Source organism: Ictalurus punctatus, chromosome 8 (assembly GCF_001660625.3).
Source record: "Ictalurus punctatus breed USDA103 chromosome 8, Coco_2.0, whole genome shotgun sequence".
NCBI lineage: Eukaryota > Metazoa > Chordata > Actinopteri > Siluriformes > Ictaluridae > Ictalurus > Ictalurus punctatus.
The window spans coordinates 12,853,019-12,879,518 of NC_030423.2; the positions used below are offsets into that span (position 1 = coordinate 12,853,019).

The 26,500-nt window shown below is 38.9% G+C and overlaps 1 protein-coding gene across 1 annotated transcript; it reads left to right on the forward strand.

Moving 5' to 3' along the window:
• The first annotated feature begins 2,296 nt into the window (after positions 1 to 2,296).
• nek12 (NIMA-related kinase 12) lies at positions 2,297 to 10,788 on the forward strand. The gene is made up of 3 exons (XM_017474314.3): positions 2,297 to 4,126; positions 8,383 to 8,553; positions 8,909 to 10,788. The coding sequence occupies exons 1-3, from the start codon at positions 3,010 to 3,012 to the stop codon at positions 9,064 to 9,066; spliced, it is 1,446 nt and encodes a 481-aa protein (XP_017329803.1). The 5' UTR covers positions 2,297 to 3,009; the 3' UTR covers positions 9,067 to 10,788.
• The last annotated feature ends 15,712 nt before the right edge of the window (positions 10,789 to 26,500 follow it).

Sequence of the window (26,500 nt, forward strand, 5' to 3'; positions counted from 1 at the left end):
TACCTCATATTTATATACCTGTGAAACAGGAAATCATGGTTGAACAATTTCCTGTTTCTAGTCAAACAGGTGTACTAAAAATTACTACATATTTTTCTCATATGAATTCACAGGGGTGCCAATAATTGTTGTACACCTATATTTAACAAAGATATATTTTTTGATAAGTGTTTTGTTTGGAATTGTTTGATATCCATGAGAGCAGAGTATCTTTGTGAATTTTTTAAACAAAAGATCAAAAAGTTAAACAACGAAGACAATTTTTCATAGCCTTCTTTGCTAATATTTACCATCCATCCATCCATCTTCTATACTGCTTATCCTTTTCAGGGTCACGGGGGAACCTGGAGCCTATCCCAGGGAGCATTGGGCACAAGGCGGGGTACACCCTAGACAGGGTGCCAATCCATCGCAGGGCACAATCACATACACACCCATTCATACACTACGGACACTTTAGAAATGCCAATCAGCCTACCATGCATGTCTTTGGACTGGGGGAGGAAACCGGAGTACCCGGAGGAAACCTCCACAGCACGGGGAGAACGTGCAAACTCCGCACACACAGGACCTAGGTGTTGTGCTTGGTGTGGTTCATTTTAAGCGTAGTGTAAGAAATTACAGACTGCCTCTAAACAGATTCCACTCCAAGACAGTTGTTGGAAAAAGCTCATCCCTGAAAAAGGCTGAATTGTCTAAGGGACAATTTACCTCAGCTTCAGCAATATGTGTATAATACCACCTAAAGTGACATTCACACAGTTATGGGATGGGAGCAGCAGTGGGACATCAAGAACCATCCCTGAACAAAGGGTTACATGACTGTAATTATCATTCAGAAAGACACATAGGGCCACGGTGGGAATCGAACCCCCACTCTAGAGGTGTTAGGTGAACATGCTAACCACTAAGCCACTGTGCACAATTAATATATTAATATATATATATATATATATATATATATATATATATATATATATATAAAATATATTATATTATATTATATTAATATATATATATATATAAATATATATATATTAATATAATATAATATAATATATTTTATATATATATATATATATATATATATATATATATAAAATATATTATATTATATTATATTAATATATATATATATATATATATATATATATATATATATATATATATATATATATATATATATTTATTTATTTATATTTATATTTATATTTAAATTTAAGATGCACAAGGACTAAATGACAACAATCATGGATTCACTTGTAGACATTACTAGAGTTTGATTACCAGGCTTCAGTCAGTGACTAAAATTAAATAAGTAATCTTGAGGACATAAGTGCAAAGAGGATAGAAGTGATTATGTCTATTGCAGAGTAGTATACACAAAAAAAGGCTTGATGCACTGGTAAAGGCAATTATTAGAAATGCATAAAGGAAGATGGGGGTTTTTTGTGTTATCTTAAACGTTGTTACTGAATTTACATAAATAAAAACCTTGCTGGCATACAGTTATGTTGTTTTCATTTTGTGTTACGGATATACCTCACTGTAGGTCTAAAATGGTGAGCTATTGTATTAATATAGGCACGGTACTATTTTGACAGTAGTGGAGTGTCATTCACGAACAAGTCGACTCTTTTACCTGACTCTTTTAGGTGAAGGTTGGGGGCCAACTGGCATAAATACAGAGAAGGAATATGACTTCATCCATGTGTTGAAAACCCAGCAGTATTTTGTATTCACAATTCTTTAATGCTCTTAATTACAAGTGTGACCAGAGTTCAACTAGTGATGTTTATCAACATCTGAGTTATTAGACACAAAAGAATGTTTCTATAGGGTCAGTTCTAGCGAGTTTGTTGATGTTCCTATGAGCCAGCATGAGGGTGCAAATGCTTTTTGTTTTGTTATAATAATATATGTAGTGTATTTGTGAAATTAACTGATATAGACTGGGATCTTTTTCGAATTGCAAATTAGTGAAAGTTAAGGGCAGGTACAGCAGATACATCCCTGCTGGGGGAAAACACAATAGAAACAATAGAATGTGTAATGGCTTTAATGCATATAATGGGAATTGTATTGGTTTTAATTTAAACTGTCATGGTCTCGGTGGGTCTTTACAGGAATTTTTTTGCCTTCTATTACTGTCATATTATCTCTAGTGGATACCATTAAGAATGTTGGATACATTTTTATTTTTTAAACATTTATTTAAATATATTTTACCCAAGGGAATGCTTAAATGCAGAGTAAGACTGTAGTTATTTATGTGATAAATAAGTAAAGACCAATAATTTTGGCCAGCTGAGGAGAAATCGTACATGAGCCGTTTGGGTGACGAAAGAGTCGACTCTCATTGATCCGAGTTGACTCTCATTGTTGAGCTGAGCCGATTGCTCCGAGTCATTAAAATGTGATATAGCGGTAGTGGACTGTTTCTGGCGTATTCTATATCGCTGCAGTGGACCAATGAAAAACAAGCTTGTTAGCACACAGACTGTTGCCATGGAAATGATTCGCCAAAACCGCAACAAACCGTTGATGGAGGTGACTTCAAGAATGGATTTATGCTTGCTAGTTACATTCGAAGTAGTTAGAAAAACAGCGACAACGCTAAATTACATTCAGCTCGGGCTAGTTGTATTGTAAGAGTGTTATTTATAAATAAAAGCAACGTGAATATGTTTTAATAATAAGGGATAGTCACACTACGAACAGTATAGTAGCTAGCAAGAGTTAACGTTAGCTAAACTGTAGCCTATATTAAGCCAGGATTGAGAGAACTGCTAGCTGATCATAATATAACCAACTCTTTAACTAAAAACAACAACAAAACAATTAAGCTCTCCTAATAAAATGTTTTAAAAGTGAGTGACTCAAGGACCTAAAAGCATTATTATTTAGGTGATCAGATTAATCAGACTGCCTGACAAAATGGACATGCAGAGGACAGTGGGTTAATGAACTTTGCTAGAAAAATAGACCTTTTAAGGTATTTATAAAGACATGGAAGCATACGAGCAAATTCTTGAACTCGGCAGAGGAGGAGCAGGTGTTGTCTTGCTGATGAGACACATGGAAACAAAGAAGCTCTATGCTGTGAAGAAAATAGAAGTCGACGAGTCTCGAAAAACAAAGTCAAGAGACAGCGTACTGCAAGAGGCTGAAATTCTGAGGAATCTGAGACACCCTCATATTGTGACATGGAGCGACACTTTCTTTGATCCAACAAAAGGGCACATCTGCATTGCTATGGATTACTGTGACGGTGGGACGCTGGATGACCAGATTAAAGGCAGAAAGGCAGCAGAATATTTCTCAGAGACTATGGTTATGAAATGGTTTGTGCAGATTGTCATGGCGGTCAGTTATATTCACTCTGTAAGAATTCTGCACAGAGATATTAAGCCCTCCAATGTACTACTAACAAAGAGGGGGATGATTAAGTTGGGGGATTTTGGAATATCAAAGATCATGAACCACACACTGGACATGGCCTCCACATGTGTTGGGACACCCAGTTACCTCAGCCCTGAGCTGTGCCAGGAGGTTCCATACAGCACCAAATCTGACATATGGGCCCTTGGCTGCTTACTGTATGAGCTCTGTGCACTAAAACCAGCTTTTCTTGGTAAGAATCTACTGAGTTTGTTTTATAAGATCATAAAGGGTGAATACAGTCAGGTACCTGCTGGCTACACAGATAACCTGCACACACTGATCGAGAAGATGCTGTGCTTGCTTCCTGAGAATAGACCAAGTGCTAGCTGCATCCTGGCTATGTCCTGTGTGCAGGAACATCTGGAACTGTTTATTCAGCATCAGGAGACAGAATTGACAAAGGTTAATGCTGATCCTGTTCCTGCTGAGATTGAAGACGTCACATTAACCTGCAATGACACTGTTTGTTTTGAAGTGCCTGATCTGCATCAAGTTGAGAATATGGAAAAAAATGCTCAAGCACCTGTTATTACAGAAGACGAGGTGACACAAGCTGGGACCGAGTCCGAATATTCAGAAGACTTTGATGAAAATGACAGCGTGTCGTCCATGGAAGATTATTCAAAGAAGAATTCATCCTCCTCTAGTTTAGAGCATGGAGGAGTTGCAGAAGAGCTACATGGTAAGTTGAGGTGATTCGCACGAGACACCCACCGAGTAATTTGCATCACGTCTAAGCTTTTCATACTGAGTTTATTATCTTTTTGAACAAGGTATGTGATCACATATCAGTATGACAGTATAGCATAATGAGAAAATGTGAAACAGTTAGGGTATAGTAGTATAGACATTAAAACCACAAAAAATATTTCTAGTTGCAGTACAGCTTTAAGATCTGCTACAGGGTTAAAAACAGGGTAATCTATGTTTCAAAGAACAAACATATCAGATTAACAAAAATAAGAGCAAACATTAACTCTACATTGTTATTGAAAGGCTAAGAGCTCATCTAGGGATGAGTCAGTATGTTCAAATATTTGTTTATCTCTTTTCACTAACTGCTTTAGCTGCTTTTGCTGTAGGGCTGCACGGTTATGGGCAAAATGATAATCATGATCATTACGATCAATATTAAGATCACGATTATTCATTATGACTATTCATTGATTTTATGGACAACATTTTTTTTATTGCACTTTCACATTTAAATAAACAGACCGCTGCTTTCACCTCCATGTTGTGCTACATTCCTGCTGATGTACAAATCTTTGCATCAAATTAGACTGGTCCTTAAAGTGCATCGTCTCCTAAAGGCAAAATATAAATAAAATTGTACCCAAAATATATGATAAGTAAAAATAAAAATGCCATCAACCAAATGAAAATATGCAATCCAGTATAACAATATTCAAACAAATGAAAACAATTCAGGCGAATGCAGAAAAGGCAATAACAGTGTTTACAGGAGGAGAGACGCAGCCAAATCACTCAATACAGTGGTGCAGGGATGATGTCATTTTGTACCGAAACCCAGAAGTTATCATCACACTGGTTCCCTCGACAAAAACCCAATAGGATTTTCCCATAGGCTTTTGGATTATTGCAAAAAATAAGCTTTGTGATCAACAAAAGTGTATAATACTAACATGTTTTGTCCATCCAGATAATTCCCACAAATGAACACAACTTTTATGAAGTTTGAAGCCTAAATACAATCGCAAGAAATAAACAGCTAACCGTATGCTATAAACGAACTACACCACGGTCGCTCGACTTCAACGTCACCATCACCAAGCCTCCGACAACTTTTCCAAACATGATTTTAAAAAATTACCATAATACGGATTTACTCTGTGGATGAATCCACGTTGTTTTGTTCTCTTCCGGAATTGTGCACAGCATACCTGAGCCAGTTTATCTGGAAAGACTTTTCCTTTCCGGCGTGATGACGTTAAATCTCCCCGACAACGTCTGTAGTCCCATTTAGCAACTTGTTAGTGTCATGATTTCCCCTCGCGCAAAGCGAATTTGGCAGCGCGAGCACTAAAATGATAGCTCGTTTCCAGGTTTTGGCATTACAAAATGACGTCATCCCTGCGTCACTCTATGGTAACTGGCTGTAAGTTTAGGAAGCGCTTAAATTTGATCTGCAGCAGCGTTTTCTATGAGGGGAGGACGACCTTTAAATGTCAATATTGCAGTCGTTCATGTTCATGTAATCGTGGGCACTCAAAATCGTAATCAAAATTTGATATTCGATTAATTGTGCAGCCCTAACTGGGGTAATGAAAAGCAGTGCAAAAGTAACTGTTGCGCATTTTGGACTTCCTGTAGTTTGTATTCTGATTGTATTATACAACTTCGAACAGCTCTCACTCACCAGTGCACCTAAATATTTTTTCACAGTCGCACAAATGACTTTTCAGTCGCAAATGCGAGTGACATGGTCGCACTGTAGAGCCCTGAGGGGGCGGGAGAGGAAGACCGCAAGAGTGTGAGAGGGCGGGAGAGGGAGACCACATGAGTGTGAGAAGGAGAGAATGAAAGGGTGAGAGATGGAGACCACAAGAGTGTGAGAGGGCGGGAGAGGGAGAGAATCAGAGTGCGGGTAAGGGAGACCGCGAGAGTGTAAGAGAGAGAGAGTGAGAGGGTGGGAGAGTGAGACCGCGAGAAAGTGAGAGGGCGGGGGAGGGGGAGGGAGAGGGTGGGAGAGGGAGACCGCGAGAGAGTGAGAGGGCGGGAGCGGGAGACCGCAAGAGAGTAAGCAGGTGGGAAAGAGAGAGAGGGAGAGTTTAGAGGGCGGGAGAGGGAGAGAGGGAGAGAACAGGAGAATGAGACCACGTGATAGTGAGTGGGAGAGAGTGAGAGGGCAGGAGAGTGAGACCGCGAGAGAGTGAGAGGGCGGGAGAGGGAGAGAGTGAGAGGGCAGGAGAGGGAGAGAGTGAGAGGGCGGGAGAGGGAGACCGCGAGTGAGTGAGAGGGTGAGAGAGGGAGACCGCGAGAGAGTGAGAGGGCGGGAGAGGGAGACCGCCAGAGAGTGAAAGGGCATGAGAGGGAGAACGCTAGAGAGTGAGAGGGCGGGAGAGGGAGAGAGTGAGAGGGCGGGAGAGGGAGACTGCGAGAGAGTGAAAGGGCATGAGAGGGAGAACGCTAGAGAGTGAGAGGGCGGGAGAGGGAGACCGCGAGAGATTGAGAGGGCGGGAGAGGGAGAGAGTGAGAGGGTGGGAGAGGGAGACTACGAGAGAGTGAATGGGTGGGAGAGGGAGACCACGAGAGACTGAGAGGGTCGGGAGAGGGAGACTGTGAGAAACTGAGAGGGTTGGGAGAGGGAGACTGTGAGAGACTGAGAGGGTTAAAGTTTAGTTTTTGTTTTTTGTTTTTTTTAGAGATGGTAACGTCAATGTGCCACAATATAACGTACAAGTTGGCATGAGAAAACTTGAGCTTGTCAATTATGACAGAATTTAGGAACATGGTGTAAGCCATGACAAATTCATTTGCCTTCTGATAAAATAAATGTTATATTTTCAGTTAATTTTATAGTCAGTCTCCAAAAAATAACAACCGTTAACCTGTTCCACCTTGTAAACAAACACAAAAAACCTCAATGTTAAGTCTTTGAAGTCTGCTCCTCTTAAAAGACTGTGAGAGTGAGAGGGCCGGAGAGGGAGAGAGTGAGAGGGCGGGAGAGGGAGACCGCGAGGGTGTGACAGGGCGGGAGAGGGAGAGAGTGAAAGGGCGGGAGAGGGAGACCGCGAATGAGTGAGAGGGTGAGAGAGGGTGAGAGTGAGAGGGCGGGAGAGGGCGACCGTAAGAGTGTGACAGGGCGGGAGAGTGAGAGATTGAGAGGGCGGGAGAGGGAGAGAGTGAGAGGGCGGGAGAGGGAGAGAGTGAGAGGGCGGGAGAGGGAGAGAGGGAGAGGGCGGGAGAGGGATACCGCAAGAGTGTGAGAGGGTGGGAGAGGGAGACTGTGAGAGTGGGAGAGTGTGAGTGGGCGGTAGAGGGAGAGTGCGAGAGTGTGAGAGTGTGGGAGAGGGAGATCGGGAGAGTGTGAAAGGGTGGGAGAGGGAAAGTGTGAGAGGGCGGTAGAGGGAGACCGCGACAGGGCGGGAAAGGGAGACTGCGAGAAGGCGGGATAGAGAGACTACGAGAAGGCGGGAAAGGGAGACTGTGAGAGGGAGGGAGAGAAAGACTGCGAGAGTGTGAGAGGGAGAGTGTGAGAATGCGGGAGACCGCAAGAGAGAGTGTGTGTGTGTGTGTGTGTGAGAGAGAGAGGACATCACCTCTCCCTCTCTCTCTCTCTCTCTCTGTGTGTGTGTGTGTGTGTGTGTGGTTTACACACACAGACACACACACACACACACACACACACAGAGAGAGCCCTCTCACTCTCACCCTCTCTCACCCTCTCACTCATTCGCGGTCTCCCTCTCCCGCCCTTTCACTCTCTCCCTCTCCCGCCCTGTCACACCCTCGCGGTCTCCCTCTCCCGCCCTCTCACTCTCTCCCTCTCCGGCCCTCTGGTTTACACACACAGACACACACACACACACACACACACACACACAAAACCAATGAAACAAGGAGTCTTGTGTGGCAGTTCTAAGAAAAATGAAAAGAACATGCAGTACAATGCAAACTTTGCTGGATAAAGCTGACATTATGCTGTATAAATGGCTGATTTGATTATCAAATTACTTGAGCATGAAGTGTTCCACTTGTCAGACAGGTTTTACATCCTCTTTGGAAACAAATTGCTAAAAGTTCTAATCAAACAGCCTGATGTACTGAGAGTATGATGATGGGGAATGTGGCTATCATACTGTAGTATGATTATGTACTAACCTTTTACATCTTTAGTTTTGATTTCAAAACCAGGATATTATATTAAATTAAATGTGTGCACTATGTGGTACATGCTGCATGTTCTCCCTGAAGATGTGGATGCGACTGAGTACCCAGATGACTTTGAGGATGAGGATGAATTGGCTGAAGTGGTGAGCTGCGCTCGAAATGCCATGCAGACTCTTTCAGGAGGTGATTCTCTTGTGCTGAAAGACAGCGATGGTCCACCGATGACTGTGAGAACTCTGAGAGAGAAGTACATTGGTCAGTATGCAAATTTTTTTATTTAAATAACCAATATGCAGTATGCAAAAAATACGAATGATATTATTTCAGAAGCGTGCATCCTCAACCCTCACGCCAGTTGCCAAACACTGCCTTCTTTCAATTACTTTAGGTCATGAAAAACGTTGACTCTTTGCATTTGGTTTTCAATTCTTGTGTTGGACAGTTTTGCTCTTTAGGGAGTTCGGGATTGGAACTCGTAATTTCCCAACAATAGGGTGAACACTTTCCTGTTGCACCACTTCAGAGTCATCAACAATTTGAATAATTTTACATGTGATGATAATTTGCTACAGTTATGAATTAAGGCCTGTTCTCTCTGTTCACTTTGCAGAGGATGTTGGTCCTTTATTTTATGAGGAGATCAGTGAACATTTTATGAAAGGCCTGAAACCAGAGGACCTTCAGCCACAGTTCCAGCATATGGTAGGGTCCGACCATCTGGAGACCTGTTACGTCATATTCAACATTGACCAAGAGACCACGTGTTGAGCATGCAGCCTTCTTAAAGACCTTAAAACTGGCAAATATTAAAAATTATATTATAAGTCATAGCAACAAGGGGCATGGTGGCTTAATGGTTAGTAAGTTTGTCTGTCACCTCTGGGGTTGGGGGTTTGATTTCCGCCTCTGCCCTGCATGCATTTTTGCATGTTCTCCCCGTGCTTGGGTACTCCGGTTTCCTCCCTCCCTCAAGCGTTGTAGTCTGATTAGCATTTCCAGATTGTCCATGGTGTGCAATTGTGTCCTGCAATGGTTTGGCATCCCGTCCAATCTGTCCCCTGTCTCCTGCCCTGAGTCCCCTGGGATAGGCTCCAGGCCCCCTGTGAACCAGTATAAGCAGTATAGAAAATGGATGAATGGATGAAAGTCATAGCAACACTTTGGTTAAAGGGGTCATATCATTGTTTTTAAACGTTCATTATTTTGTTTATTGGGTGTAATAGAATAGGTGAACATGCTTTAAATGTTCAAAAAATGCATGCTGTACATCATTGCAGTGTCTCTCTTTCCAGGCTGCCTGAAATGCTACGATTTCTCCAAAGCCCCTCTTTCCGAAAAGCCCAGAGTGCTCTGATTGGCCAGCTGACCTGTTGCGTTGTGATTGGCCAAAAACCTCAAGCGTGTCTCGGAAATGTAACGCCCCTTGGATTAGCTTCAGCCTCCAAGGCTTCTAAAGCAATTATAAGCTCCTAAGCAACAAGTCAGATTCAGAAAATGATTCAATCATCGATTCAATCATCGTCTCTGTCAGACCACCAACATACATACAAAAACTTTTAAAAACTGAGGCAACTTAGCAAACTTTAGCTAGCATGTTAGCAGAGTTCTATAACTGAGCCCTGGGCCACAACACAAAAATCAATAGCAATAAGTAAGTATCTATAAGTATCTGCTATTGATAAAATAATCAAACACACTTACAGGTTCTGATTCAGAAGCACAAGATTTTCCAAGTAAAGTGGGAATTGCCCCACTTTTCAGGAGTAGCCTTCGTGTATAGCTTGCATTGTACATGCCCAGGTTCAGGAAGCTGTCCTCCGTAAAATCCTCTGTGCACAAGCAAAGGTTTGGGTTGTACTGCTCAGGAACAGCATTATAAATAAACAGTAGCCATTTATTCCTAATTTAATTCGTTTTCGGAAGGCCAAACAAAGGGGTTTTGCTTTTGCACTGAAGTACACAGCGTCTCCACAACTCCAGCGCCTGAATTAACTGATTTTTTTTGGGCTTTTGGGTGGTATTTTGCTAATAGTGCATGCTGTGACGTAGACATTTGCGGAAGTAATATCTGGACTTCGCACGACACGTTTTAGGCAGGTCTGGAGCAGTGTTCTCTGTTAGATAAAATAAAACCCTTTGGGGGAGACTATGAGCTTTGTGACTTTGCAGATCTTATACATGAACAAACAGATACATTACACACCCAAACAAAAGGAAAACATTACAAATCATGATATGACTCCTTTAAATTATCTCTGAGAAATAAGAAGAAACCGGAGGTAAAAAAAAAAACAAAACCCAAAACTTCCACTATATATTGAGTGTACTCTTATATAATAATCCTATATGATTTATACAAAATTATATGTAGCTGCTGTTTTGAGTGATCGTTTTTCATGTGTATGAACACAGGTATGTACTATATCTTATTACCAGCAGATGGCAGTCTATTGACAGAAAATGAATTGGAAATAAAAAAGGCTTTGTGTGTGCTGTCTTTTGGGTGTATTATGTTTTCCTGTATTTATCACATATCTTGGCAAATGGTTGCGTCTGCTGTTAATATGATGATGATGGTGATGAGTAACAGTGGGGAGAGAGTGATTCTAATCAAATTAAAGTGAGTTAAACTGTATTTCAATCTGTCATAACCAATTTATGAATAAAAATGCTTTAGTTGTTAATTTGTTATCTACCGCAATAGAAGTCACCTTGCGATCATGGTATCACCATCTAAGTACTATTGAGCAAATGTATATAATATGAAAATGGACCAGATGTCCAGGCATGCCTCATTTGAGCTCAAATATAAAGCAGGAAAAAGAACTCACTTTTCTCCCATCTCCCAAATACATGTCAAAAGGTGGACTGGCTGTGCTTGAAGCACACCTATTATGGTTTTGAAACATGCCTAATAAATAGATTTACATGCATCCAAGGTCAAAAACACTTTAGTGTGTTCATAATTTAAACTGCAACATTACCTTTTTTCCCCAGTGTCAAAAAACAACTCGTTAAATGATCCGTTCTAAAGGATTCATTCTAAACTCCTCCTGTCAGAGAGCATACTCTGCTCTGATTGGTCAGATGTCCCAGTCTGTTGTGATTGGTCTACCGCTGTCAACAGCGGTACACCAATCCTCTGACAACATTAATAATGACTTAGCTACAAACAAAATTAAGTCAAGAATCTGTCAGACTTGACTTATGCTATAAGCTACTATCCCTTATGAGTAAACCCACAATAGCCAGTTGAGAGTCTATGACATACAGCCATTCAGCATACATTGTAGCAGCTCAACTGTTCAGCTGTTCAACTGTTCAACTTTTCCTCATCCTTTGCATGGGAAACAAGGTCACTGTGGTGCACACGCATTTCTGATGTACGGACATTATCCACTCCATAATCCTACTTTCCATCTCCCAATCTTTGCGATATATCTTACAATAGAAAAGGTTCTCTACATCATGTCTACACTTATACTTTGCCTTTGTTTGCTTTGTTAATTCAAATTATTTTCTATAAAACAAGATCTTGGCAGTCACTGAGTATTTTTAATACAATTTGCTGTAAAAACACAACCTTGACATCCCGATCATTAACCTTCCTGTCTGTTGCTCCTCCTTTACTGAAAATATTCATAGCGCAAGCATGGGGCAGCATGATTCCTTCCCTGATGGGCCTCTGTTATTTGTTGCAGTTCCTACTTTGACCACTAGGTACAATAATAACTACAGTTGTGCTCATAAATTTACACACCCCTTGCAGAATCAGAAGGAGGAATCATTAAAATTGCATTTTATTTAGTACTGCCCTGAATAGGCTATTTCACATAACAGCTCTTTATATACAGTCCAAAAGACACAATAATAACGAAATTTACACAAATAGGGGATTTACACGGGGGAGGGGGGGGTGTAAACTTTTCAACAGGATTATCGGCGTAAATTGTTATTATTTTGTCTTCTGGGAAACGTAAATATTTTATGTAGCTTCTGAATGGCAGTAAATGAAAAAAGATCTTTAAACAAAATAATAACAATTTACACCGATCATCCTGTTCGTTTCCACACCTATGGCTCTTAATGTATCATTAACCTTGAGCGTCAGTGAATGTTTGCACCTTTTGTAATAGTTTTGTGTGAATCCCTCAATTGTCCTCAGTGTAAGAAGATTGATCTCAAAAATCATTTAGCCACTGTTGGAAATGGGTCAAATATGCTGAAGATGCTGGAAAACCAAAGAATGTGCAGAACCTGGAGAATTTTTCTGAAGAACAGTGGGCAGTTTAACTGCTCAGGACAAACAAGGGACTCCTGAACAATTATCACAAAACGTAAAAGTAGTCGTTGGTAATCCAGGTAACAACACAGTATTAAGAATCAAGCGTATATAAACTTTTGAACTGGTTCATTTGTGTAAATTCAGTTATTATTGTGTCATGGACCATATGTAAAGATCGGTTATGTGAAATAGCTTATTCCGGGCAATACTAAATAAAAAACTGAATGTAATTTTAGTTATTCCTCTTTTTTTTTTTTTTTTCGATTATTAGCATTTTACAGATTCTGCAAGGGGTCTGTAAATGAATGAGCATAACTGAATGTGGTGCTAAATGGGGCAGTGAATGCACTGCCCCACAAATGCACCACAGCTAGAAAGGCGAGCAAATCAACGGAACACGAGCTGATCTGTCAAATAGCAACAACTGTATAAATTCTTAGTCACTCACAAGAGGTAATTAGTATTTCATTTATAACGGCCACCACTTTCGTACATAACACAGCAAAGTTTTTCCTGGCAGAATTTATCCATCAGCTGCAGATCTGCTCCACATAGCTTAGATTCCCTCCTCCTAACCAGCTTGACCTAAATCTAAAGAAAAATGCAGAAAACTGTCACACACAGCTGTATAGTATGCTGCCTTTTATTCAAATAGGTTCACAGTCTGATTCTAGGGTAAGGTTATGATGATGATGATAATAATAGTGTATGATGATATTGTCTCATAGGCCCTTGTAGTCAGAAGATGAAGTGGTGTGGGCATTTAGCATTGACAGAATAATATTCTATTTTACTGTTTAACATGGGGAATTGGTGAAACAATGAGCTGTAACTGCTCTACCTAGTAGCAAGTGCTTCACCCCATGACACAGAACAGCAATTTATAAAATTAACAGAAATGGCAGAGGTGTGTAGTAGTCACACATTGTGCTCTCGTTATAACAGGCTGATAACAATAGGGGTGTATTTAATTGGTATTCTAAGCGCTCTCTCAGCCAGGTGCCGTATGTCCACCCAGTTCTGCAGGGCCTTTCCAACAGTGGATTACTGACTCACACAGAATGTGTTTTCTACAGTACAGTGGATGACCTTCGGTTTTAACTAAACCTTCAGAGTTCATAAAAGAACAATTTTAACTATTCATTTAAATGCTGTTTGCTTCAATGTTTTTTTACTTTAAATGTTCTGCACAGGTCCATTTTTGTAGCAAGTTTTCATTTGATTAAATAGAAAAAAGTCTTTCTAAATGTATACACAGCATGTGGAGAACCCAGGATATAACTTCAAAAGCTTAGTCTTCCATGTTGATTTGACATCCAGCCCGCATTTGAGTAATGAACAGATAGCTGTAGAAAGCTCCGGGGCTTGGATAAACTCCCATGGAACAAATCTAAAAAATCTGCACTTCACTTGAACTGACTGAGAGTGGGTCACAACTAAAGGGAAAAAACATCTTCTCCTATGAAAAATTCACATGCAATACACAAAACACAGCTCTCTTCTCCAGGTTACGGTCTCTTGGGATGAGAAAGGGCGAAGCATCATCCGAGAACTGGTTCAGGCTTGGTTCATGGAGCCTTGAAAAACCTCCATAAGACTTCTAGAACATCCACTATGCTTTGTTCATCCTTCATGTGAGCACAGCAGGGAGGAAGCAAAGGTAGCACAAACGCCGGCTGGTGTGAAACTGTTTCCACAAGCCATCTCAGCACTATCCATCCTGGCCTATGACACCTGCAAGCTGGTCAATATTTCATCCATAGTGGCGTTAATGACTGTGAAAGCCTGTTACTTGTGTTTTGAAAGCAGTGTGCTAAATGTGACGTGCCATTGACTGATTGCTGCATGAGTGCTCAAAACTTCCGTGACAAATGTTTCCTCCATCAGGTTTCATCACTTACACTCATTCAGACCTTCTCACTCTGGAGCTCAGACTCCATAAGAACTCAGTGCTGAAACACTGTGCCTTTCACCAATAGAAAATATTGGCTGTACTTATAACTGGCCACTGCACTTATGGATTGTTTCTGTCTGATATTATTCTTAGGTACATATTTTTCGTTCTTTTATGGATTATATAGCTTATTACAGCCGTTGATAATTACGTGATTAAAGAATTTTAATTCTTTCATTCCTATTGTCTACACTTATGGCTGATTTTATGAAAATACAGTCCCCTCCAAAAGTACTGAAATGGCTAGGTCAGTTCTTATGTCTTTACTATACACTGAAGATATTGAAGTTTGAGATCAAAAGATAAACATGAGACGATGGATCAGAATTTCAGCTTTAATTAAACTGTTGCATTCTTCTTTTGTGATGCTTTTCCAGGCTTGTACTGCAGCTTCTTTCAGTCGTTGTTTGTTTTGGGGGATTTCTCCATTCAGTCTCCTGTTCAGGAGGTGAAATGCGGCTCAAATTATGTTATGGTCTGGTGATTGAATTGGGCAGTCTAAAACCTTCCACTTTTTTCCCCTGATGAAGTCCTTTGTTGAGTTGGCAGTATGTTTTGAGTCATTGTCTTGCTGCATGATGAAGTTCCTCTCAATTAGATTGGATGCAGCTGACAAATGTTTCTGTGAACTTCTGAATACATGAGTTACATCATCAATAAAGATTAGTGAGGCTGTTCCAGAAGCAGCCATGCAAGCCCAAGCTATGACACTACCTCCACCATGCTTGACCAATGAGCTTGTATGTTTTGAATCATGAGCAGATCCTTTCTTTCTCCACACTTTGATTTTTTTTTTTTTAAATCTTGTTTCCAGAACTTTTGTGGCTCATCTCTGTATTTCTTTGTGAATTCCAATCTGGCTTTCTGATTCTTGCTGCTCATGAGTGGTTTGCATCTTGTGGTATGGCCTCTATATTTCTGCTCTCCAAGTCTTCTTCAAACAGTGGATTGTGATATTTTCACTCCTGCCCTATGGAGATTGTTGGTGATGTCACTGATAGTTGTTTTTGGCTTTTTCTTCACAGTTCTCACAATGTTTCTGTCATGCTGTTGTTTTCCTTGGCTGACTTGTTCCATGTCTGGTTGTTAGCACACCATAGAAACACTGGTTTCTTTCTTTTTCAGGACATTCCAAAATGTTGTACTGGCTATGCCTAGTGCTTGTGCAGTGGCTCGGATCGATTTTCGCTCTTTTGTCAGCTTCAAAATGGCTTGCTTTTTTCCCATAGACAGCTCTGTTGGTTTATCTTTCTTTCTTTCTTTCTTTCTTTTTTTTTTTTTTTTTTTTCTTTTTTTTTTAGCAACAAATACAGTCTTTACAGGCAAAAACCAAGGCTCAAACCAAGAGTAGACATTCCCCCAGAGGTGGGTTCAAACAAAAGGTGCCAGGTTTTAAGTTTATATATATATATATATATATATATATATATATATATATATATATATATATATATATATATATATATATATATATATATACGGAAGGTGGAGGAGCACAAGGTCTCTAACATCCACCAGCTCCGTGATGTCATCATTGAGGAGTGGAAGAGGACTCCAGTGGCAACCTGTGAAGCTCTGGTGAACTCTATGCCCAAGAGGGTTAAGGCAGTGCTGGAAAATAATGGTGGCCACACAAAATAGACACTTTGGGCCCAAACTGGACATTTTCACTTAGGGGTGTACTCACTTTTGTTGCCAGCGGTTTAGACATTAATGGCTGTGTGTTGAATTATTTTGAGGGGACAGCAAATTTACACTGTTACACAAGCTTTACACGCAGTACTTTACATTGTAGCAAAGTGTCATTTCTTCAGTGCTGTCACATGAAAAGATATAATCAAATATTTACAAAAATGTGAAGGGTGTACTCACTTTTGTGAGATACTGCATATATTGTTTTAAATATTATATTTCAACTAAATATTTCAACTAAATATTAGAATATTTTGTTGAAATATTATATTTTCAAACATTAAACATTTAAATTTTTTATTTTTTATCTATTTGACAAATTCTAAGTAATAAAAAAAATCTAAACATATCTTTAATTTAATTAAATTATGCATGAAAGCGTTTAAGTCCAAGCATCAAAAGTTAGTTACATTTATATAATCCCCCACCTGGATGATGTGACGGCAGCCATAGTGCACCAGAATGCCCACCACACACCAGCTATTAAATAGCTATACATGGCTTTATAGGATTAAATAAAGGGTGTGAAGGGGAGAGTAAATGGAAGAGTTTTGCGTCTATGTGATCAAAGTAATCAAATGATAAAAAAAGTTGAAAAATGAAATAAAATTGCTGCTGTTATGCAAGTTATATTATTACATGAATATTACATATTACATACAAAGTATGTATAATGCTGAGAAAGTTTACACACTAATCTCATGCCTGAATTCAAGTACATCAAAGTAGATGTATTATTATAAGCTTCATTTTGGCAGGACCTAAGCTCAAATGTAGCCACTCTCCACAATAAATCCTATTTCTGAGTTAGTTACAGAGCTTTATGTCCGTAAACCTTGACTGCCTTTGATCCTTCCTGCTTTTAAAAAAACATCACATCATAGCATTTCTAGTATGGCCTTGTTGTTGGAAGACTGGGGGCAAGAAGTTCAGCAGTGATTGCTGACAACCTCTTTCCTGGCCTTATTATTGCAAGAATGTCATCATTAATGAGGACTGTGTTCTAAAGAGAAAACCAGAACTTATGTGGCAAATGTTTCAAAGTACTGCATGGTCTCATGAAATAATTTTAAATTCATTTCACAACCCTTATATATTCTAGAAGAGTTGAAAATCAATAATCTTCAATCCAGTACATTTAAACTGTGTTGTGTGTATGGGTATTATAGACAATGGAACAATGTTGCGGTCTGTGGGATTCACAAAAAAATCACAGCATATGCATGAACGCTGGTTGCACTTCCTCCTAGCACTAAAGCACTTTAGACAATAAGAACCTCCAGGCTGTCTTAAATGAGTGTACTATGTTGTATGTCTTAGGTATGAAATATTGATGGAGATGGTCCAGAGTGAAAGCAGGTGGACTCTAAAACATTTCTCTTTAGACAAGTGAGGTGGAAGACAGTGATATTAGCCTGCACTCTAATCTGCCCTCAATGCCTGCCTGGGATTAAAAAAACGCTCAATAGACATCATCGTTTCTGTCCAATACCAAGAGCAGACAGAGGGAAGCCAGAACACTAGGTAAAATCTGACATAAGTAAACTCTGATTAATTTTGATCTACTGTATGGCTTTTCTTGGTAACATACACTGAAAGCGCAGAGATAATTTATAGCACTGTATTTCACTAAATACAATAAGCTGAGATAACAGCTGTCAAAACATTTATAGTTCACATTATTATATACTCTGATATATAAATATTATTTACAGTATATAATGTATGTGAATACTATAACACATACCATTTCATCTGATTAAATATGTCATTGTACAACCCCAATTCCAAAAAAAGGTGGGACAGTAGGGTAAATACACAAAACAAAGAAGAAGAGTCATTTGAAAATTCAATTCACCCTGTACTATACTGAAAACACATTATTAACACATTATTTGATGTTTTATTTTGTGAATTTAATTTATTTCTTGAAAATATACAAATCTGATCACTGCAACACACTCCAAAAAGTTGGGACAGTCGACTGTTTACCACTGTGTAACATCACCTTTTCTTTTAATAATGCTTACAGATGCATCTAAAAAATATATCATTATCAGAATATCATAGAAAAGTTCATTTCTTTCTGTAATTTAATTCCATGATGGGTGTTTTGTCCAGAAACTATTTGAAACATGATTCAAAACATGATTCCACTGTGCTACTGTCCATCTCAGATGAGACCGAGCCCAGAGAAGTCGGTGACGCTTCTGGACAGTGTTGATGTATGGCTTCTGCTTTGCATAGTAAAGCCTTAACTTGCATCTGTGGATGCGAATGGTGTTGACTGACAAAGGTTTAAAAAAGTAATACGCAAAGTATTCCTGAGGCCATGTCAGGATATCCATTACAGACTCATGACGGTTTTTAAGACAGTGATGTTTGAGGGATCGATCACGCGCATTCAGAAGTGGTTTTCGGCCTTTCCCTTTACGCACCGAGATTTGACCGGATTCCTTGAATGTTTTAATTATATTGTGCACTGTAGAAGGTGAAATGCCCCAACCTACCAATTTGTATTTGGGGAATGTTATTCTCAAAGTGTTGGATTATTCGCTGACTCATCTGTTGGCAGATTGGCGAGCCTTGACCCATCCTTGCTCTTAAAGGACTAGGTCTTTTTTGGAGGTTCCTTATATACTATGATTAGACGATCGCCTCATCTGTTTCACATCACCTTCTTATTTCAACTTGTCTTATCGCTATTAGTCCTAAATTGCCCCTGGTCCAACTTTTTTGGAATGTGTTGCATACATCAATTTCAAAATAAAAGTTTACCTTAGAAAAACTATGCAGTTGATTAGGGAAATCATCAAATACCATACTGTCACAACTTTTTCGGAATTGGGGTTGTATTTCTGCAGAACACAATCTAAAGAGCAGTTCCCTCCAGCATTATTGGTATTCTTCATAAAAACAAGTAAAATAAATATTATATAAAATAAATTATTTAAAACATCCACTAAAACCATAAGGGAAATTATTTATGTTTGTTCTAATTACAATCAGTAGAATTGAGATAATAGTATTTTTTCCTCAAAATACACTATACAGACAAAAGTATGCAGAAACCTGACCAATCACACCCATATGTGTTTTTGATCATCCCATTCCAGATTTAGTCCATTTGCCCTTATAATAAGGTCCATTCTTCTAGGAGGGCTTTTCCACTAGATTTTGGAGCATGGCTGTGGGGATTTGTGCTCGTTCAGCCACAAGATCAGATTAGTAAAGTCAGGCACTGATGCTAGGTGAGGAGGTCTGGGGTGCAGTCACCAGGTGTTCAGTGGGGTTGAGGTCAGGGCTCTGTGCAGGCCACTCAAGTACTTCCATTCCAACCTTGGCAAACCATGTCTTTATGCATAGGGGCGTTGTTGTGCTGGAACATTGTTGTGCTAAGGCGTCTTAGCTCCATTGAAAGGAAATCTTAATGCTACAGCATACAAAGACATTCTAGATACATGTGTGCTTCAAACTTTGTGGCAACAATTTGGGAAGGCCCATATATGGGTATGATGGTCAGGTGTGCACATACGTCTGTCCGTATAGTGTATATGTAAATTATTATTGTAGATTATAAATTATTGACAGTCCTAATAAGTATTTGAAATAAATGCAAACAAATTGCAATTCTTGAAAAATGCATTTTATTTGCTTGATTTCCTTTCAGTCTCCAGGAACACTATTGTTGCCCTTAACCATGTCATGTGTACCCATGGTATACATATGAGGCTGCACACATGTAAAATCTATTTGTCATCCATGACCTTGGAAAAAAAACCAAGAACTTTCAACACAAAAAAGAAAAAAACTTTTAAGCACAATTAGGGCAACAAAAAAATGAACATGTCTGAAATTGGCCCAGGAGTACACGGTCCCCCCACACTGTGAAGTGGACAGTAAAGGAAGGGAAAAAAGATTTAGATTTAGTTTCATTAATTCTTGTATTTGTCAAGTTTTAAAATCACCCATTAAACACCATTTGCATAACAAGCTGTTTGGAAGCGCTGCATGAAAGAAGCCCTTCCTGAGCGCATGCCACAAAATGCAGCTGTAACAAATATCTGTCAAAAATGACCATCTCGCTCTCCAGATTTGAACCTTATTAAAATTTTGTGGTCTGAATTGAAGAGGGAAATCCAAATGCACTAAACAAAAGAATACAAAGGAATGGACAAACATCCTCTATAAGTGTCTCCAACCAGATTTCAGATTCAGATTTACTGTCACCTCACAGTTTACACAGTTACTACGTAAAGTATAAAAGGCGAGTGAAGTTCTTATGTGCAGAGAACCAACAACAATAAAATTGTCCAAGAAATATTGTTCTGCTTAAAAAAAGTGTTAAAATAAAACCATACATTAACTCTGTATGTTTAAGCTTTTATGTGTGTTTTTTTTTATATATATGTACAGGGCCCTCCACTAATATTGGCACCCTTGGTAAATATGTGCAAAGAAGGCTGTGAAAAATTTTCTTTTTTGTTTAACCTTTTGATCTTTTGTTAAAAAAAAATTCACAAAGATACTCTGCTCTCATGGATATCAAACAATTGCAAACACAACACAGGTGTCATTTATCAAGGAAGGAACTCTGGACTTCATTTCCAGCCACTGCACCATACTACATCAATGTCACATGACCACCTGCACCTGTATCACGTTTTTGTTTAACGAGCACTCCTATATATAGCCACTGTTTGCAGTGCTTCCTTGTCTTATGTTTGTCTAACTTTACCTTTGTCCCTGTTACCATGTTTTGTTTCTTAGTTTATGTTTAGCCTTAGCCACAGTATTTTGCCTTGTTGTCTTAATGTCTTTGTAGTTTGTTGGGTTATCTGTTAAATGTTTGAAATTCTGCGTTTGCATCCATCTCCACTTTTGAATCGTGACAACAGGTTTATCAAAAAATCTTTGTTAAATATATGTGCAACAATTATTGGCACCCCTGTGAATTAATATGAGGAAAAAATGTATTTGAAGTATATTCCCATTGATGTTTTATTTTTTTTTAGTACACCCGGGTGAATAGGAACAGGAAATTGTTCAACCATGACTTCCTGTTTCACAGGGGTATAAATATGAGATAACACATAGGCCAAATTCCCTTAGTCATTCATAACAATGGGTAAGACCAAGGAATATAGCTGTGATGTGCAGCAAAAGGTTGTTGAGCTTCACCAAATGGGAAGTGTCTATAAGAACATAGCACAAGCATTGAAAATGCCCATTTCCTCCATCAGAGGAATAATTAACAATTGGACGCGTGTCTATATTGTCTCAACGCACTGTGAAGAGGATGGTTCGAGTGGTCAAAAGATCTCCAAGGATCACAGCTGGAGAATTGAAGAAGGTAGTTGTGTCTTGCTGTCAGAAAGTCTCCAAAACCACAATCTGAAATCATCTACATCACCACAAGTTATTTGGAAGGGTTTCAAGAAAAAAAGCCTCTGCTCTCATCCAAAAACAAATTCAAGCATCTTCAGTTTGCCAGACACTACTGGAACTTCAAATGGGATCGGGCTCTATGGTCAGATGAAACCAAAATAGAGCTTTTTGGCAATAAACACCAGAGGTGGTTTTGACGCACACAAAGAGGTAGACATATGGAAAAGTACCTCATGCCAACGCTTAAATATGATGGTGGCTCTTTAATGTTTTGGGGCTGTTTTTCTGCCAGATGACCTGGATGTTTTGTTAGAATACATGGCATCATGGACTCTATCAAATATCTACAGATATTAAATGAAAATCTGAGTGCCTCTGCCAGAAAGCTTAAAATGGGACGTGGTTGGATCTTCTAGCAGGACAATTATCCAAAACATACATCAAAATCAATGCAAAAATTCTTTACTGACCACAAAATAAAGGCCCTGCCATGGCCATACCAGTCCCAACTTGAAACCCATAGAAAACCTGTGGGGTGAACTGAAGAAGAGAGTCCACAAGTGTGGACCTCGAAATGTGAAGCATCTGGAGAGATTCTGTATGGAGGAATGATCTCAGATCCCTTGCCATGTATTCTCCAACCTCATCAGGCATTATAGGAGAAGACTCAGAGCTGTTAGCTTGGCAAAGTAGCACAACGTATTGACTAAAAGAGTGCCAATAATTGTTTCACACCTGTATTTAACAAAGATTTTTAACCTTTGTTTGATATCCATGAGAGCAGAGTATTTTTGTGACTGTTTTGAAGAAAAGATGAAAAGGTTAATCAATATATATATATAAGCGTGCCAATAATTCAGGAAAGCACCATCGGTGCTACTGTAATGCTGTGGCATCCTTCATGTTACTGCAAATTTTATGCTTGTCTTGTCACAAGCCAAGGTAAGCTCTGATTGCTTTTGACATGTGCATTACTGCAGCAAGGTAGGCTTAAACATCCTGCCATCCTCCTTCCAAAATATTTTAGGCTATTTTAAAACCTGGTATTAAATGAAGATAAGAAAGATGGCAACTTTCCCCTCTGCTTGTTTCTCTCCAAGTAAGAGAGGAGAACAATACTGAACTGACATCAAGACATAATTTTCCTTTATTGTCTGACTTTAAACAGACCTTGAGGTGTGAGTCTTTGTTCCGCTGTGTTATTTTACTGATGATTTTGGGCTGATAACGACGGCCATTGTTCTTCACCGACCAATTGCAGATACCCTTGTTAATTATCAGTACTAACTGAACCCTATTTATATAGTTTATACACCGAAAGGAGGTGGAAAGTTTTCATACATCATTGTCACAAACGTCCAGCTGTTAACTGAAAGCAATCTTCACCTTTGTGTAGAAGTTGATTTATGTGTGCACCGCTCTGTCACCTTCACTTCTACAAGGCAGTTTAGCAAGAAAGCAAGAGTGTCCTAAACTTATTATCAGTAGATCTGCCATTGGCCCCATCTATTGATCTTGACCTCATTATCCTTTTTAGCTGAGTGGAGGCATAACATCCAGCAGGTACAGGGGAGGACAAATCATATATTAATTAGCTTGTTTTGTTTGCTCTAACTGTATAGACTAAAAAGTTGTAGGTAACATAATGTAATGTATGTTTGCATGTACTAGTTAAGTGCACTAATACAGACTTGGGAAACGTCTGTATACAAATGTCCAAGGGTCAACTGTGTAACCATAGTCCTTATTCTCCACTCATAACGTATTTGATGTAGCACATCATGATTGTGACTTCATAAGTGTCAAATTGTGACAATTGTTATTTTGGCTGTGAGCAAATATTATTTGAGTCTGGAGAGCATCTTTTTTTCTGGTTGATGTATTGTGCCTGTTGTGCTAGCAGGCAAGTTATATGATACCTTTGGGCTGCAATTTATTCACAGTCTGTTTCATCAGTGTTTCCACATACCTGCATGTTCCTTATTGCAAAAATATTGTGCAACCACTCACAACCACTTATGTCTGACTGCATTATCTTGAAGTTATCAAAGTTATTGTAAGATTAGCTCCACCTCACTTCGAACAATCATGTCATACGTATTTCCTGGAAAAGCAGAATTGAGCTATAGCACATCCATATATATATCCATATGTCCATATATATATATATAATTATACACTGATCAGCCATAAAATTAAAACCACCTGCCTAATTCAGTATATTTCCTTTATAAACCTAATAAACACGTTATTGAAGTGGAAATACATGAAACTACATTTTATTTGTTTCCCCTCAAGATTTTTTCCACTATCTGGTTCTTACCTGCTTACCTCCATGTTTATTCAGAACAACATTTCAGGAAGGAATTGTACAATATTTCAATAACAGATTTATGTAGATTTTATGCTATAAAATGACTGAATAAATGTTACAAACAGTTCTCTGGAGATTGTTCCGATCTTCGAAAGACTAGTCTTTCGGTTGTATTAAGTATGCAAATGTATACATATTTATATGCGATCTATTTGCATAAATACATATGATTGAAAAAAGAAACTACAAAACAAAAGGAAAATCAGTAGTACACTGTCAAAGACTATGTGAGGAGCATCTACCAGTGGTCATTGTGACCTTGAGACAGGAGCTTTATTTCTGTGTGGATTAAAGATTCTTAGGAAAGAAACAGATATCAAACTCTCCAATGTACTTCTACTTGTGATTGGAAATTTGTAAGTGTAAAACTCAGGCCTGTCAGAAATCCCCTGTTAGACCTCTAATCTTCAGCTGCTCAGTTATATTATTGAATCGTATTCGGTCTCATTTTTCAAATTTGGAACTATAGCTCCAGCTCCAAGTATCAGATTCCACAAAAAGATCTGTACGTGTACTCGTCACAGCTCATACAGTAAGACCCGATTCTTCTTCTTTTTTTTTTTTTTTAGATATCATCAAAAACACTCTTGTTCAATGAGAAACCTCTCCTGTACTTGAGACATCATTTTTAAAAAGCTGACAGATTTATAGGAGCCACCAAAATGGATTACCAAACCAAGTTCACTTTTTCTCTCAGATCCTTTAATCCAGTTTTTGACAGCATGGTACACTGACATACACAGTACACTGACTGCAATATTGTGCTATTAGTGTCTGCTTCATATCTCCATAATCTCATCCCGAAGGGCTTGCACAGGAGTCTGAATCCAACAAGTCTCGTAACAGATTACAACAGTGAACTTCAAGAAACAAGAGTGTTCAAGACATGAAGTACTTGAGTGTTAATAATCCAGTTTGGCAAGTCTCCAGGTAAACGATCTGTGTGACATTATGAACTCTGTGGCATTTGTAAGTAACCTTTCTGAGTCACTTGAAATGCACTGTGAAACTCTTTTTAGGGTGACCTGACATTTGAAAGCTGTTATGAAGGCAAGCAGTGTTTTCCTCAAGAGTGTGTCACCAAAACAAAAGCGCCTCACCAGTAGAGAGTAAAACTGCTGTCTCACGTCAACATGTTAATGATGTTAATTAAGAATATAATTAAGACTCACCAACTGATTCCTTGACAAAGTGGAAGAACGTCCTCTTCCTGGATTATAGCTCAATCCTGAAGCCTGATGTACACACTAAAACTAAAGTATTAAAGCAATAAAAGACTAAGAATTCATGAGTCAAACTTACTATAAGTTTTAGCTCACATTTCCTGACAATTTGTTATCCATCTGGTTAAAAGGATAAAGAACATGACAGGGTGTGCTGTCATGTCAGTAAAATAATCAACGACGGGGTGGTGTGATGAGAAGCAAATTTACCACAGTTACCACACAGGAGCATGTCCTGAAGTGTTTTATTCCTCTTATGGTTAGCACATTTCCCTTGCACCTCCAGGAGTTTCCCCATCGGGGGTTTCCCCTGGGTACTCCTGTTTCCTTCCCATAGTCCAAAGACTATCTTGTAGGCTGATTGGCATCTCTAAATTGTCTGTAGTGTGTGAATGTGTGTGATTGTGCCCTGCAATGGGTTGGCACCCCATCCAAGGTGTCCCCCTGCCTCATGCCCCGAGTTCCCTGGGATAGGCTCCAGGCTCCCTGCAACCCTGTGTAGGATAAGTGGTACAGAAAATGGTTGGATGTACTTTTTAATAGTTCAATTTATTTGTAGTTCAATTTATTGTTGTGGAATGTCGTTGAAACAAGTTAGTTCCTTTTATCACTTACTATATTTTATAGCAGCTATAAACAGTCATTCCCTAGCCAGCCTCTCTTTTCTTTGTCTTGAAGTTAACGAGACAAAAGCATCTTTAATCTCCTTACAGAAAGTTTTGCGATATGAATGATTATACGTTTTTCTTTGTTAAATGACAACACATTTAGATTACGTACATCATCCACCAGACATGTCACTGTGAATGAGTTGTTAATATAGAAATGACAATGTATTATAACAAACACATTAACATAAATATGTGATCTATATTACAGCTAGGTGTTACTGTCAGAACTGCTGTTATAGAAAATGAATCAACACTTCCTGGCTAATCAGAATGAAGAATTCAACAGTGCTGTGGTCTAAAAAATGTTAACCACACCATGCAAAGTGAATTCCATTCATGTAGAAATATTAGAAATAGAAATGCTCAAAATTCCAACAATCAAGCCCCCAGAAAGGATGACTTCTTTTACTGTGGATTGAAAAGATATCTTGATTTTTTTCTATTCACCCAGAACCTTTTAATATAGCAGAGGCATAACTAGACATTGAAATATTATAGTTTTTATTATGCTATCATTTTAATGAGCCCTTGTTCATTCAGAGGCGAACTGAGACATTTTGGTAAATGGGAAGAGGCTGAAATGTCCAGAAGGCGAAAGTAATAAAAGTTCATTAT